The sequence below is a fragment of the Hypanus sabinus genome (genome assembly GCF_030144855.1).
Source record: "Hypanus sabinus isolate sHypSab1 chromosome X2 unlocalized genomic scaffold, sHypSab1.hap1 SUPER_X2_unloc_24, whole genome shotgun sequence".
In the NCBI taxonomy this organism is placed as follows: domain Eukaryota; kingdom Metazoa; phylum Chordata; class Chondrichthyes; order Myliobatiformes; family Dasyatidae; genus Hypanus; species Hypanus sabinus.
Window position 1 is genome coordinate 104,650 of NW_026778995.1, and position 15,666 is coordinate 120,315.

The 15,666-nt window shown below is 47.5% G+C and overlaps 1 protein-coding gene across 2 annotated transcripts; it reads right to left on the bottom strand.

The window, feature by feature from the left end:
* LOC132385812 (helicase SRCAP-like) lies at nt 1–14,228 on the bottom strand. 2 transcript variants are annotated; one of them, XM_059958034.1, is made up of 2 exons: nt 6,956–14,228; nt 1–6,408 (listed from the first exon to the last, which is right to left on the bottom strand). In XM_059958034.1, the coding sequence occupies exon 1, from the start codon at nt 12,551–12,553 to the stop codon at nt 10,619–10,621; it is 1,935 nt and encodes a 644-aa protein (XP_059814017.1). In that variant the 5' UTR covers nt 12,554–14,228; the 3' UTR covers nt 1–6,408; nt 6,956–10,618. The 2 variants fall into 2 exon arrangements, with proteins under 2 accessions (XP_059814017.1, XP_059814015.1); XM_059958032.1 differs by having other exon boundaries at nt 1–6,412.
* Between the last annotated feature and the right edge of the window lie 1,438 nt (nt 14,229–15,666).

Below are 15,666 nucleotides of genomic sequence, written 5' to 3' on the forward strand. Positions count from 1 at the left end.
GGTCAGGAACGGTTACTACCCCTCAGCCATCGGGCTGTGGAACAACACAGGACAACTGCACTCACTGGTCCATAGAGATGCTCCCACAACAAATCATCGTACTGGGACTGTCTCAAACTGAGTGAAATAAGAGGTGGTTTGTCTGAGACAGATCACATTCCTGTCTCAGAATTAGAGGAATACAATCTCACAGGATATTTACCGCGGAAGGGCTGGAATGATGTTTCCCATAGGGTGTGGAACCAGCGCTTACAGAATCAAAATCCGAGGACAACTCAGCAGGACTGAGATGAGGAGAAATTTCCTCACCCAGAGTGCAGTGAATCATTGCAATTATCTCCACAAGGTTTCTAAATTGAATGGACATATCCTAGGGCTCAGAGGTGATGGGAAGTTGCGGGAAAGTGGTGCTGAGGTCAAAAGTCAAGCATGTTCTGATTGAAGGGCAGAAGTGGTGCAAGGGGCCGAATGGCCACACCTTTTCTATTTCTGTTTTTCTGCAACACGAGTTTACCTTTGTGTCTCACTGTTTCTTGTCCTGTCAGATTGAACAGGGAGCACTGAGAGCACCGGACAGCTATCGGCAGCCGCTGCGGTTATTTCATGTTCTCGTTGTTTGTTTGCATTGGCCAAGTTTGTTGTCTTCCGCACTCTTGCTGATCTTTCAGTGATCCAGATATAGTTACCGTTCTGTAGCTTTGCTCTGTATGTTTGTAGGAGTTGTATGTGGCGACTTATATGTACTCTGTTAGTTTCTGGAATAGACGCTTGGGGAATCTGAAATGGAGGAGTTCTTGGGGCTTATTTAAAATTATACATAGATATTATCCAACCAATGTTTATTTGACAAGGATTAATTCTGATATTGAAACAAACTGTTCTTTTTGCGGTTTATATCCAGAGGATTTATTTAATCTGTTTTGGGATTCTGAAAATGTTAAAACATTTTGGGTTGATGTTGGTCAATTTTTAGATCAATATATTAATGTGGATTTTACTTTTTGTTTTCAAAATGTCTTATTTGGGTTTATTAATAACACCAAATCTCATAGGGATTCTTTCTTTATCATCAATCTTTTGTTAATTTGCAGCAAATTTTATATCCATAAATGCAATCACAGCAATAAGAAACCTTCATTTAGACTTTACATCAGACTTCAAACTATACACTTACACTCTGAAAACTTCCCATAAACAGAAAGCTGTAAAGACTGGACAAATCTGTCAATGTTTTGGGTTATCTCTGTAAATGTTCCTGTTTTGTGACTCCTCTTAGATACAGTTCCTTCTGTCCAGCAATATTTAGAGTGGATTTCCTTGTTTATTTGTATATTTAAAGTTAATAGATATATATTTCTTGCTGTTTTTATGTGATTCCCTGGCTTTGTTAGCAAATGTTTCGTGTTTCTGTTTTTGTTTGTGTTCAATAAAAATTAAAAAAAATAAAAATAATAATAAAATTTACTTTGAACTTTGAGCCTCGGGGAACTTGCTTTGATTCTGAGAACAAACTGTGACTGACATCTCCGGCTCCCGGCAGCAGCCCGCCCTCGGACACACTCACAGCCAATCAGAGACCACCGCTGGGAGACTCTGGCCTCCATTGGCTGAGGAGTGTCAGTGGGTTGGACGCTAGGCGGACCGAAGTTTGGAACCGGGAACGAGTGGACCCGGTGAGAGACCCGAGATTGGGAGCAGCTCCCCGGGTAAAGGCTGCAACAGCGGCCGGCGTTTTGAACCCTTCCGATGGCGGAGGTGAAGATTCGGGCGGAGATTCCGTGAGATGTTTCAGCCACACAGGGGGAGCCCGGTCTTTCCCCGCCGTGGATCGGGGCCTGTTGTCCGGAGTTTCCTCCCGGTCCTGTCTCCTGCTGCTGGGATCCGGGAGCTGGCCCGCAGCGGCTGCCGATGGAGCTCCGGTGTGTGAGCGCTCCCCTGTGCAAAAGGACAGGCTGAAGGTCAAGGGAGAACCAGGCGCAAAGGTAAACTCGGACTGTAGAAAAAGGAAACTGGAGCAGAACCCCAAAATTTGTCCTTCGAATTCAGAAACCTTGTGGAGAAAATTCCAAAGGTTCCCTGCTCTCTGTGTGAGGAAATTTCTCCTCATCTCAGTCCTGCTGAGGTGAACTCGGATTCTGTGACCCCCCATTCCTCACCACAGCCAAAGGAAACATCATTCCTGCCTCTACCCTGACAATCCCCTGTGAGACTGTGTCTGTCTCAGTCAGACGGCATTATATTTTTCTAATTTTGAGACGGATCCGGTCAGTATAATCTCTCCGAGGACACTACCTCACCTCCTAAATCAATCTGAGAAATCTCTTCATTCCCTTCATCCCACAGGATGACTCCGGGAGGGAGACCAGACCTCCGGGAGTCATGGTACACGGAACATGGAACCACTGTTCCATGTACGCTCTCAACAGGACTCCATATACCTTCTGAGGAGACCTTTATTCTTCTATTCAAACCTTCCTTTATTCAATGCTCTTCATTTAATATCGAACTCAAACGGTGAACAGACACAACACAGCCTCAGCCATGAATTCAAAGGGCAGGTGTTGCAACAGTTTGAGCTTCATACCGGGGGCCACGGAGCAAGCAGGGTGTCACAAAGGGAGGAATGTGGGAGTGTTGTATGTCTGAGCCCAGCTGTGTGTGTTTGCGTATCAGAATCAGGTTTAATATCAGCGGCGTTTGTGGTGAAATTTGTCAGCAATATTTAGTAATAAAAACTACAGATTACAATTAGTATGTGTAACATTATATTTCAAATGTAGTGCAAAAAGTGAGGGAAAATTCTGAGGAAGTGTTTATCGGCACATTGTCCATTCAGAAATCTGATGGTGGAGGGAGGAAGCTATTCCTGAACAGGTGAGTGTGTCTCCAGGGTCCTGTACATCCTCCTTGACGGTAGCAATGAGCCGAAGGCATGTCCTCGGTGATGGGCATCCTTATTGATGGGTGCCACCTTTTTGTGGCATCATCTTTTCAATGTTTCCTGGATGTTGTGGAGTCCAGTGCCCATGAAGGAGCGGGCTGAGTTTACAACTTTCTGCAGCGTTTTCCGATCCTGTCCAGTGGCCTCTCCACATCAGGCAGTGATGCAACCAGTTAGAATGCTCTCCACACTACATCTGTAGAAATTTGCAAGTGTCTTTAGTGACAGACCGATTCCCCTCAGTCTCCGAATGAAATATAGCTGATGTTGTGCCTTCATTGTAACTGCATCAATATGTTGGGCTCAGGATAGTTCCTCAGAGTTGTTGACAGGCAGGAAATGGAAACTGCTCACCCGTTTCACTTCTGATCCCTCGATGAGGACTGGTGTGTGTTCCCTCGACTTCCCCTTCCTGAATCCACAATCAATTCCTTTGTCTTCATAATGTTGAGTGCAAGGTTGTTGCTGTGATACCACTCAACTTGCTGATCTATCTCACTCCTGTACTCCTCCTCATCACCATCTGAAATTCCACCAAATTTTTGCGTTATCAGCAAGTTTATAGATGAGCCTAGCCACACAGACGTGGGTGTAGAGAGAGTAGAGCAGTGGGCTGAGCACGCATCGTTGAGGTGTGCCAGTGTTGATTGTCAGCAAGGAGGAGATGTTATTTCTGATCCACACAGACTGTGGTCTCCTGGTGAGGATCCAGTTGCAGAAGGAGGTACAGAGGCCCAGGTTTTGGAGCTTGTTGATTACAATTGAGGGTCTGATTGTGTTGAATGCTGAGCTGTAATCAGCAGCCTGACTTGTGTATTGCTATTGTCCAGGTGATCTAAGGCCGAGTGTGAGCCAGTGAGAATTGTTGACAGATTGTGGTGATTGGCAAATTGCAGTGGGTCCCTGCACACAGACAGGAGTTGATTGAACATGACCAACCCCTCAAAGCACTTCATCACAGTAGTGAGTGACACTGGGCGATAGTCGTTCAGGCAGGTCACCCTGGTATTTTTGGGCACTGGTATGATTGTCGACGTTTTGAAACGTGTGTGTGTGCGTGTGTGTCTACGTGTGTTCACACGCTTGAGCAGAGAGACAGAGTATTTGAGGCTTTCCAGTTCAATTCAGGAATATTTCCAGTAGTTGGTGTGCCTCGAAAGACGGGTCACAGTGTTGGGCCGACCATTCAGATCAGAACAAAATAATTTACCCAGCAGACTGAGCTCACAACCCGCTCTTGTGTTTCAGAGTTACTTACAAATTGAAATGTACAATTTAAAATGTGGAAAGTAAATTTATTATCAAAGTATAGGCATGTCACCATGTATAATCCTGGGATTTGATTATATTGTAAATTCAGTAAACTCAAGAGCCATTATAAAATGAATGAAAAATCGCCCCTAACAGGACAAACAAAACAACCATGTGCAAAAGACAACAAAATTCAAATACAAAAGAAATAAAACTAAAAAATAATCGAAATAAACATCAAGAACATGAGATGAAGAGCTGTTGATTGTGTCCATTGGTTGTGGGAATAGCAAAGTTTAGGGATCCGGTCTCAATTTAGAAAATGTTTTGGTTTAGCGAATTTTTCATTATCATCTCCCATTCTCCTTAATTATTGTTTTATCCCTTCCATGACTGACAAAGTCTTTAAGGATTGGGATGAACTAGGTATTAAGTGTTTTTGGGACTTGTTTATCTCAGGATCTCTTGTATCATTTGACCAATTGTCAAATAAATTTGCACTCCCAAAATCACATTTTTACAGATACCTTCAAATTAGAGATTTTCTATGTTTCCAATTAGCTACTTTTCCTATAGATCCTGATAAAATTTTACTGGACGATCTTTTAAATTTAAAACCTTTTGTTAATCGTTCTATAACTGGTATCTATAACTTGTTGATTGATTTCTAGACAAGACCTTTTAGATAAAATAAAAAAATGCTTGGGAGGATGACCTAAATTGTGAGATTTCTGATGATAGATGGAATAAATTTCTTAAACGGGTTAATAAATCATCTTTCTGGGCTCGTAATTCTCTTCTACAATTTAAAGTGGTTCATAGAGCTTACATTTCTGAACAGAAGCTCTCCAGGTTTTACCCGACTGTTTCTCCACTTCGTAATAACTCTGCTGATGCTTCTTTAATTCATATGTTTTGGTTTTGCCCTGCAATTGAAAAGTTTTGGCCGGAAGTATTTCATACCTTCTCTCAACTTTTTAGGGTCCAATTTGACCCAAATCCCCTTACTGCCTTGTTTGGTATTATTGCAAATGAAGATATAACTTTAAATACTCGTAACCTACAGGTTTTAGTTTTTACCTCTCTTTTTGCAAGAAGAGCAATCTTGCTTAAATGGCAGGAGTCTACCCCTCCTATACATCTTCAATGGCTACGTAATATATGTTGTATTTAAATTTAGAAAAGATCTGCGGCTCAGTCTTAAATTTGAAACAAACTTTTTATGATATTTGGGGACCTTTCCTAAATTACTTTTCCAATTTATAAATATTTATAAATATACTTTTACGTATATATTTACGTTCTCTTCTCAAGTGAATACGTTTTTTTTCTAATCCATTGTCATCCGTCAGCTTTTTTCTTTGGTAGTTGGTAGGGGGTTGACTTTTTATAGATATATATATATATATATATATATATAAATTATTTTATGATGTATGACCTATCTTTAAATTTTTGATTAGAGTGGTATACCTTTATGTGTTATGCTATAACATTTTGATCAATTTTACTACAATATATGTTGTAGTACAATATATATGTATACAGCAAGTTATGTTGAAATGTATCTATGTGTTGCACTCTAAATTTTTTTTTCTTCTGAATAAAAAATATTGTTAAAGGAAAGAAGGACCTGTTGGTTGAGTGTAATAACTGTTCCTGAACCTGGGGTTGAGGCTCCTGAGGCTCATGCACCTTCTTCCTGATGGCAGCATTGAGAAGAGAGCATGGCCTGGGTGGTGGGGGTCCTTGATGACGGATGCTGATTTCCTGCGACAACAGCCCTCAGAGATGTGCTCAGTTGTGAGGAGAGTTTTACCCGTGATGTGCTGGGCCATACTACTGAGGACAGACAGTTCCTGCTTTCTTGTAATTGCACTTGTGTCCCGGGCTCGGGACAGATCCTCTGAAATGTTAACACTGTGGAATTTAAAGTTGCTGAACGTCTCCACCTTTGAGCCCCGATGAGGATTGCCTCATGGGTTCCTGTTTCCTCCTCCAAAGTCCATAACCAGTTCATTGCTCTTGCTCTCATTGAATGAGAGGCTGCTCTTGGACCATAAGACCATGAGAGACAGAAGCAGAATTAGGCCATTTGGCCCATCAAATCTGCTCTGCCGCTTCATCATGGTAAATCCATTTTACCTCCCAGCCGCATTTTCCTGCCTTCGCCGCGTATCCTTTCATGCCCTGACCGATCAAAAGTCCATCAACGTCTGCCTTAGCAAAAGGAAAAGTAGGATCCGTTATCAGGGCAAGATGAGGTGAGGCACCTCCCACTACATACCCATCCATTTCTGTCCCTCCCCCTCCCCACTCTCTGGCCTACAAACCTCAATTTCAATCCTTACCATTTTCTTCTCTCTCTCCCTCCCTCAATTTTCTCAACTCTCTCCTCTCTCTCACACTCTCCTCCCCCCTCCACACTCCCTCCCCACACTTCCCACTCTCTTCCAACTCTCTGCTTCACTCTTTCCTCCCCAGTATACCCCATTCTCCTACTCTTCGACCCTCTCCCCATGTTCTCTTTCTTTCACTCTCATCACTCTCTTCCTTCCCTCTCCCCTTTTCCCCTTTCTCCACCCCTCTCCAGTCTACCCCACTCTCCCCCTCACCCCCACTACACCCCCTCTCTAAGATCAATGATTCTGTTTACACTTGTTTGGTAGATTGTTCGTATCACTTGTTCCTTCATCAATTCTTTCACTCTTTGTTTTAGACTTGGGATTGTGTTTTTCATTATATATTGTACTTCTCACTTACTGTAATCTAACAAACAATCCCGCAGCATCCTCAGGAAGTTCCCACTCCCCACTGATCGAATCCGCTCATCTTGCTGATCTCGGTCCGACACGTCCACTCTTTATTATTTTCCATAGAGGTTGCCTGACCTGCTGAGTTCCTCCAACATTTTGTGTGTGTTGTTCTCCTTTCCCACTTCCTGCACCTCTCTCCCTTCCTCCATTCTTACCCATGTCTGCCACGCGCTCTCACTCCCTCTGTCGCTCTCTCACCCCGACAGTTCATTGCAGTCTCTCTGTCTCCCCCTTTATCACTCTCTCACACACATACACACATACAAAATATCTCCAGTGTATTACTCTCGCAATCACTCCCACGCTCTCCTCCACTCCAGCCCTCTCCATCTCTCCCGCCTCCACGCTACTCCACTCCTTCCTTTCCCCTCTGTCCTTCCCTCCCTGTCTATCCCACCCCGTTCCCGCTCTCCTGCTCTCCTTCTCTTGCTTGCCCAAATTTCACGTAAAATTGTTCTCCCTCTCTGCCTCCCCACACTTTGCTCACGTTCTTACCCTCCACCTTCCTTCCTCCTTCCCTCGGTGCCTCTCTTCACCCTCTATCACTACACCCACTTGCTCATCCCACTGTCACCCTGTTCAACCTACTTACCCGCACTCTCCCATTCTCCCCACTATAGTCTACCCTTTGTCTCTTAACATCTCTCTGCCTCACTCTCTTTTTTCCCTCACCATTTTCACATTTGTGCTTCGGCCACGGAGAGAGGGAAATGAGTTAGACAGAGATGGAGAGGGAGGAGTGAAACTGATCGAGTCAGCAATTGATTATATCGGCATTGGCTTCATTCAGTGAACCCAGCTCCGCCTTTCTCCCAGACTGCATATTCTTCCCTCCTCCGTGCCTTTATAGTACACTGAGAGAGAGAGACAGAGGAAGAGAGAGAGAGAGAGGGGGACACAGAGAAAGAGGGATAGAGAGAGGAAGACAGAGAGGGAGAGAGAGGGAGAGTCAGAGGGAGAGTGAGAGGAAGAGAGACAGAGAGAGCGAGGAACAGAGAGAGAGGGAGACAGAATGGGAGAAGATGGGGAGAGAGTGAGAGGGAGAATGAGAGGGGGTGTGGAGAGGGTGAGAGAGATAGACAGAGGAGAGAAAGTGTATCAGAGGGGGAGAGAGAGAGTGGGGGAGAGACAGAGGGAGAAGGAGACAGAAAGAGAGAGAGAGTGAGAAAGAGGGAGAAGGGGAGAGGGAGAGAGAGAGAGAGAGGAGGGGGAGTGATAGAGGGATGTGGAGAATGTGAGAGTGAAATTCCTCTCCTGTCTGGTTTCATTTAATCCTGTTTCTCCATTTTCCCAGTATCTCCTGCTTCTCAACATCCCTCGAGCTCTTTACCCGTTCTCTCTCTCCTCCTTCTACATAATTATTTCTCCCCACATCTCGTCATCCCTCAGTCTCCCTCCTCTCTCGCCCCCTTCCCAACTCCCTCAACTGTTTCTTCCACTTCCAAATGTCCTGATAAATCCCCTCTCCCTCCCACTCCGCTGAGGGTTTGATAGTGAATCAGAGTCACCGGAAGTTGAGTAAATCCGTGTCCTGCGGAAGGGACAGCAGATAAAGCCTTTCAGCTGGATGAGGAGGGCGCGGGAGGAATATGTTTCATATGAGTGATGTAGGATTCAGGAAGGTAGGGAGTAAGCAGAGGATGAGGGATCAGTGTGAGAGTGGTGTAAGGCGGAGGGAGTGGGGAGTAATGGAGGAGAGTGAGGGGGAGGGATAGTAGAGTTTGGGATGAGAGAGGAGAAGCGGAGAGAGACTAGAGAGAGGAAGGTGAGAGGGAGAAAAGTGAGAGAGAAGGACGAGTTTCGGGAAAAGCGCGTAAATAGACCCTTCAGTCCGTCTGGACAGATCCACCCGTGTTCACATAGCCAGTGCTGTTTGCACAAGGTTGGAATTTACTCCAGTAAACCTTCTCCACCCGAGTGTCGGAACGGAGCTGGAGAGATTTGTGACCTGGTATCAACACTCCCCACCCCCTCCATTTCACCAACACAATAGAGCTGGTTACTGACAACAGGAAGTCAGCCGGGGCGATGCAGACATTCCTGTTTACATCAACGGCAGAGGATAAGGGGGTTGAGAGCTCCAATCTCCTGAGAGTGAGCACCACTGACAGCCTGTCCTTGTCCAGCCACAAGGACACTATCGCCAAGAAAGCTCAGCGGCCTCTCTGCTTCTCTGAGAGGCTGAAGAAAATCGGCGCCTCCTGGACGACCATCATCTGTTTTTACAGAACACATCCTGTGCGGAAACTAGTCGTGTTGTCACGGCAACAGCACTGGCCACCACCGGAAACACTGCAGAGAGCTGCGAACAAGTTCAGTACATCATGGGAACTGTGGACACTGTTTATACATCTCTCTGCCTCAATAAAACATTCCGCATTATCAAAGACCCCACACACGTCGAACATTCTGACTTCCTGAGAGATGGACCCCTAACTTCACAATCTCCCTAATGCAGTGTTGTGACTAATTGGTCTGTATGATCCGTTAAGTTAATTAATTGTCTCCCTACATTTCGCGACCCCGCACTCCCAGTTTAGAGGTGATGAATTGATCTTTATGGACAGGATGTGAATCAAAAGTTATCACTGTATCTTGATTCATTGAAAGCAAATGTGCCAATTTACGCTCATCTCTCCTCTCCTCTCCCCCCTCCTCTCATTCTCTCTGCCTGTCACTCTCTCGCTTTCTCTCTCTGTCTCTCCCTTCTCTCTGCCCCTCTCCTCTCCCTTCTTCCCCCACTCTTACGTCCTCATTTACCCTCTCTCTCCCCCCTTTTCCACACTCCTCCGCCGCCTATTCTGCAGCACACTAAATGGAAACAAACAGGCCTCTCCCAGAAACTACAAGCCTTTATCTTCTGAGAATCTTTCCAACCGACGAGAAATTATACAACATCTGTAATCCACTGAGTGTGTAAAACCGTCATCACAGTGCGGGGTGGGGGAGGGGTGCTGGTCTGGACGGGTGGGTGGCGGAGACAGCAAGCTACAGGAAAGGGGGAATTGGGGAGAAAGCGAGAGACAAGCGAAAGGTTAGGCATAAACGGAGTAAGAGACAATAAGGGAACGATGCAGGTTAGTGACTGTGTGGGGAAGAATGTTTGGAGGAAAGAGTGGGAGGGTGCAAAAGAGTACGGATGAGGAAAAGAGGTGATAGAGAAATTGAGGAATTGTATATGTAAAGAGAGTGAGAGAGAGGGAGAGACAGAGAGATAAGAAAGTTAACGGGTAGAGAGAGAGGGAGAGGAACAGTGAGTGATAGAGAGACTGTTGCAGAGAGAGAGGGAGAGAGAGGAAGAGAGAGAGGTTAACAGAGAGAGAGAGAGGGAGACAGATAGATGGTGGGGAGAGAGTGAGAAAAAGATGGAGAGAGAGAGACAGAGAGACACACACACAGGGACAGAGAAGAGGCAGAGAGTGAGCTGGCGAGAGGGAGAGGCAGAGAGAGAGAGGAGACAGGCAGAGAGAGGGGGAGAGAGACAGAGAGCGGGGAGAGAGGGAGAGAAAGAGAGAGGAAGAGAGAGGGAGAGAGGAACAGAGAGTGAGAGAGACAGAGAGACAGTGGGGGAGAGAGAGAGGGGAGAGAGACAGTGAGAGAGAGAGGGGTGTCAGAGACAGAGAGAGGAACAGAGAGTGAGAGAGAGAGGAACAGGGAGTGAGAGAGAGAGAGGAATAGGGAGTGAGAGAGACAGAGAGAGGGAGAGCAAGAGAGAGAGGGATACTGAGAGAGTGTGTGGAGAGAGTGAGACAGAGGGAGAGACAGAAAGAGAGAGACAGAGAGAGAGTGGAACAGAGAGAAAGGGGGAGAGAGAGTAAAAGAGATGGAGAGAGAGACAGAGAGGGTGAGACAGTGAGAGAAAGAGAGGGACAGAGAGAGAGGAGAGAGGAACAGTGACAGAGATAGAGGCAGAGAGAGGGAGGGAGACAGAGAGAGATTCAGAGAGACAGGCACAGAGAGAGAGGGTGGGGAGAGAGAGAGAGAGAGACAGGGAGAGAGGAACAGAGAGACAGAGGGAGAGATAGACAGAGAGGGTGAGATAATGATAGAAAGAGAGGGAGACAGAGTGAGAGGAACAGAGAGTGAGACAGAGACAGAGAGAGGGTGGGGAGAGAGAGGAAGACAGAGAGACAGAGAAAGACTGAGGGATAGGGAGAGAGAGATTGGGAGAGTGAGAGGGAGGAGGAGGCAGACAGAGCGGGGAAGAGAGAGATACTGAGTGAGAGAGGCAGAGAGTGATAGAGAGAGGGAGAGGGAAGAGAGTGTGAGGGAGAGGGAGAGAGAGAACTGGGGGGGAGACAGGGATAGAGTGAGAGAGAGAAAGAGAGAGGGAGAGGAACAGTGCCAGAGAGAGAGAAAGAGAGAGAGGAAGGGTGAGAGGGAGAGGGAGAGAGACAGACAGAGAGAGAGAGGGTGGGGAAAGAGGGAGAGACAGAGTGAGGGGAGGGAGAGAGACAGAGAGAGGGAGAGAGAGGTACAGAGTGAGACAGAGAGAAAGAGAGGGAGACAGAGAGAGGGAGAGGGTGGGGTGAGAGTGAGAGAGAGAGGGAGTGGGAGAGAGAGGGAGAGAGAATGGAAGAGTAAAAGAGAGAGACAGAGACAGATAGAGAGGGGAAGAGACAGAGAGAGATTGAGAGAGAGAGACAGACAGACATAGAGAGAGAGGGTGGGGAGAGAGTGAGACAGAGGGAGAGAGAGTGAGAGAGGCAGAGAGGGAGAGACAGAGAGAGGGAAAGAGAGGAACAGAGAGAGAAAGGGGGGAGAGAGTGAGAGAGAGAGACAGGGAGAGCAAGACAGAGAGAGAGAGAGAGAGGGCGAGACAGACAGAGAGGGTGAGAGTGAGAGAAAGAGAGGGAGAGAGTGAGAGAGACAGAGAGAGGGAGGAGACAGAGAGATTGAGAGAGAGACAGGCATAAAGAGAGGGTAGGGAGAGAGGCAGAGAGAGGAACAGAGAGGGGGGAGAGTGAGTGAGAGATGGAGAGAGGGAGAGACAGAGAGGGAGAGCAAGACACAGAGAGAGGTCCAGGCAGAGAGACAGGAACAGAGAAAGAGGGAGAGAGAGAGAGACAGATAGAGAGGGGAAGAGAGAGACAGAGAGAGTGATAGAGAGAGGGAGAGGAGAGAAAGGGAGAGGAGAGAAAGTGAGAGGAAGAGGGGAGAGAGAATGAGAGGGAGAGGGAGACAGATAGAGAGAGGGTGGGGAGAGGGAGAGACAGAGGAAGACAGAGGGAAAGGGAGTGAGAGATTGAGAGAGAGTGAGAGAGGGAGGCAGAGAGAGAGAGTGAATGAGAGAGGCCGAGTGATAGAGAGAGAGAAAGAATAAGATGGAGAGGGAGACAGAGAGAACTGAGAGAAACGGAGAGGGAGAGAGAAAAAGAGAGAGAGAGTGAGACAAAGAAAGAGGGAGAAGGCGAGAGAGTAGGGGGAATGAGAGATGGGGACGGATAGGGAGAGGGAGATGGAGAGGGTGAGTGAACTTCTTCTCCTGTCTGGTTCCATTCAGCCCTGTTTCTCCATCATCCCAGTATCTCCTGCTTCTGAACATCCCCCGAGCTCTTTACCCATTCTATCTCTCCTCCTTCTACAGACTTTCCTCTCCCCACATGTCGTCATCCCTTAGTCTCCCTCTTCCCTTGCCCCCTTCCCAATTACACCATCTTTGTTTCTCCCTCTTCCCAATGGCCTGATAAATCCCCTCTCCCTCCCTCTCCGCTGAGGGTTTGACAGTGAATCAGAGTCACCGGAAGTTGAGTAAATCCGTGTCCTGCGGAAGCGACAGCAGATAAAGCCTTTCGCCTGGATGAGGAGGGCGCGGGAGGAATATGTTTCATATGAGTGATGCAGGATTCAGGAAGGTAGGGAGTAAGCAGAGGGTGAGGGTTGAGTGTGAGAGTGGTGTAAGGCAGTGGGAGTGGGGAGTAATGGAGGAGAGTGAGGGGGGATAGTAGAGTTTGGGATGAGAGAGGAGAAACGCAGAGAGACTAGAGAGAGGAAGGTGAGAGTGAGAAAAGTGAGAGAGAAGGACGAGATTCGGGGAAAGCGCGTAAATAGACCCTTCAGTCCGTCTGGACAGATCCACCCGTGTTCACATAGCCAGTGCTGTTTGCACACGGTTGGAATTTACTCCAGTAAACCTTCTCCACCCGCGTGTCGGGTCGGAGCTGGAGAGATTTGTGACCTGGTATCAACACTCCCCACCCCCTCCATTTCACCAACACAACAGAGCTGGTTACTGACAACAGGAAGTCAGCCGGGGCCATGCAGACATTCCTGTTTACATCAACGGCAGAGGATAAGGGGGTTGAGAGCTGCAATCTCCTGAGAGTGAACACCACTAACAGCCTGTCCTTGTCCAGCCACAAGGACACTATCGCCAAGAAAGCTCAGCGGCCTCTCTGCTTCTTTGAGAGGCTGAAGAAAATCGGCTCCTCCTGGACGACCATCATCTGTTTTTACAGAACACATCCTGTGCGGAAACTAGTCGTGTTGTCACGGCAACAGCACTGGCCACCACCGGAAACACTGCAGAGAGCTGTGAACAAGTTCAGTACATCATGGAAACTATGGACTGTTTACACATCTCTCTGCCTCAATAAAACAGTCCACATTATCAAAGACCCCACACACGTCGAACATGCTGACTTCCTGAGAGATGAACCACTAACTTGACAATCTCCCTAATTCAGTGTTGTAATTAATTGGTCTGTATGATTCGTTCATTTAATTAATTGTCCCTTCACATTTCGCGACCCCGCACTCCCAGTCCCGAGGTGATGAAGTGATCTTTATGGACGGGATGCGAATCAAAAGTTATCACTGTACCTTGATTCATTGAAAGCAAATGTCCCAATTTCTGCTCATCTCTCCTCTCGCCCCCCCCCATTCACTCTGCCTGTCACTCTTTCTCTCCCTCTCTCTCTTTCCCTTCTCTCTACCCCTCTCCTTTCCCCTCTTTTTCCCCCTCTCTTACGTCACTTGCCCTCTCTCTCCCCCCTTCTCCACACTCCTCCGCCGCCTATTCTGCGGCACACTAAACGGAAACAAACAGGCCTCTCCCGGAAACCACAAGCCGTTATCTTCTGAGAGAACATTGAATCTTTCCAACCGACGAGAAATTATAGAACATCTGTAATCCACTGAGTGTGTAAAACCGTCATCACAGTGCGGGGTGGGGGAGGGGTGCTGGTCTGGACGGGTGGGTGGCGGAGACAGCCAGCTACAGGAAAGGGGGAATTGGGGAGAAAACGAGAGATAAGCGAAAGGTTCGGCATAAACGGAGTAAGAGACAATAAGGGAAAGATGCAGGTTAGTGACTGTGTAGGGAAGAATGTTTGGAGGAAAAGAGTGGGAGGGTGTAAAAAAGTACGGATGAGGAAAAGAGGAGATAGAGAAATTGAGGAATTGTATATGTAAAGTGAGAGAGTGAGAGACGGAGAGATAAGAAAGTTAAGGGCGAGAGAGAGAGAGAGAAAGGGAGAAAGACAGAGATTGAGAGAGACAGACAGAGAGACACAGACAGAGAGAGGGAGAGACAGAGAGACAGGCAGAGAGAGTGGGAGGCAGTGAGGGTGGGGGGAGAGAAAGAGAGGGAGCAGAGAGGGAGAGAGACAGAAAGAGAGAGTGGGGGAGAGAGAGGAACAGAGAGTGAGAGAGAGACAGAGAGAAAGAGAGGGAGACAGAGAGAGAGGTGGGTGAGGAGAGAGGGAGAGAGACAGAGAGAGAGCATGGGGAGAGAGTGAGAGAAAAACAGAGGGAGAGAGAGGAACAGAGAGTGAGTGAGAGAGAGATGGAGACAGAGAGGGTGAGAGACAGAGAGCATGGGGAGAGAGTGAGAGTCAGAGAGAGAGGAACAGTGAGACAGAGTGAGAAGGAGAGGGAAGGAGAGAGGGAGAGACAGAGAGTGAGTGAGAGAGACAATGAGGAACAGTGAGAGAGGGAGAGAGACAGAGAGAGGGAGAGACAGAGGAAGCAAGATAGAGAGAGAGAGAAGGAGAGACAGAGGGTGGGGAGAGAGGGAGAGAAAAACAGAGGGAGAGAGAGGAACAGAGAGTGAGTGAGAGAGAGATGGAGACAGAGAGGGTGAGAGACAGAGAGCATGGGGAGAGAGTGAGAGTCAGAGAGAGAGGAACAGTGAGACAGAGTGAGAAGGAGAGGGAAGGAGAGAGGGAGAGACAGTGAGTGAGAGAGACAATGAGGAACAGTGAGAGAGGGAGAGAGACAGAGAGAGGGAGAGACAGAGGAAGCAAGATAGAGAGAGAGAAGGAGAGACAGAGGGTGGGGAGAGAGGGAGAGGGAGAGAGACGGAGAGAGAGGGAGAGAGACAGAGAAAGTGAGAGAGAGACAGAAAGAGGGAGAGAGAGAGAGAGGGTGGGGAGAGAGTGAGTGGGAGAGGGAGAGAGAGAAAGGGAGAGATAGAGAGTGAGAGAGAGACAGAGAGGGGGAGAGAGGCAGAGATAGAGAGAGAGGAGAGGCAGAGAGAGGAACAGTGAGAGAGACAGAGAGAGAGGGCCAGAGAGTGAGAGAGAGAGAGGTGGAGAGAAGGAAAGACAGGCAGAGAGAGAGTGTGGGGAGACCGTGTGAGAGAGAGACAGAGAGAAAAAGAGAGGGAGACAGAAAGAGGGAGAGACAGAGGGTGACAGAGAGAGAGCATGGGGAGAG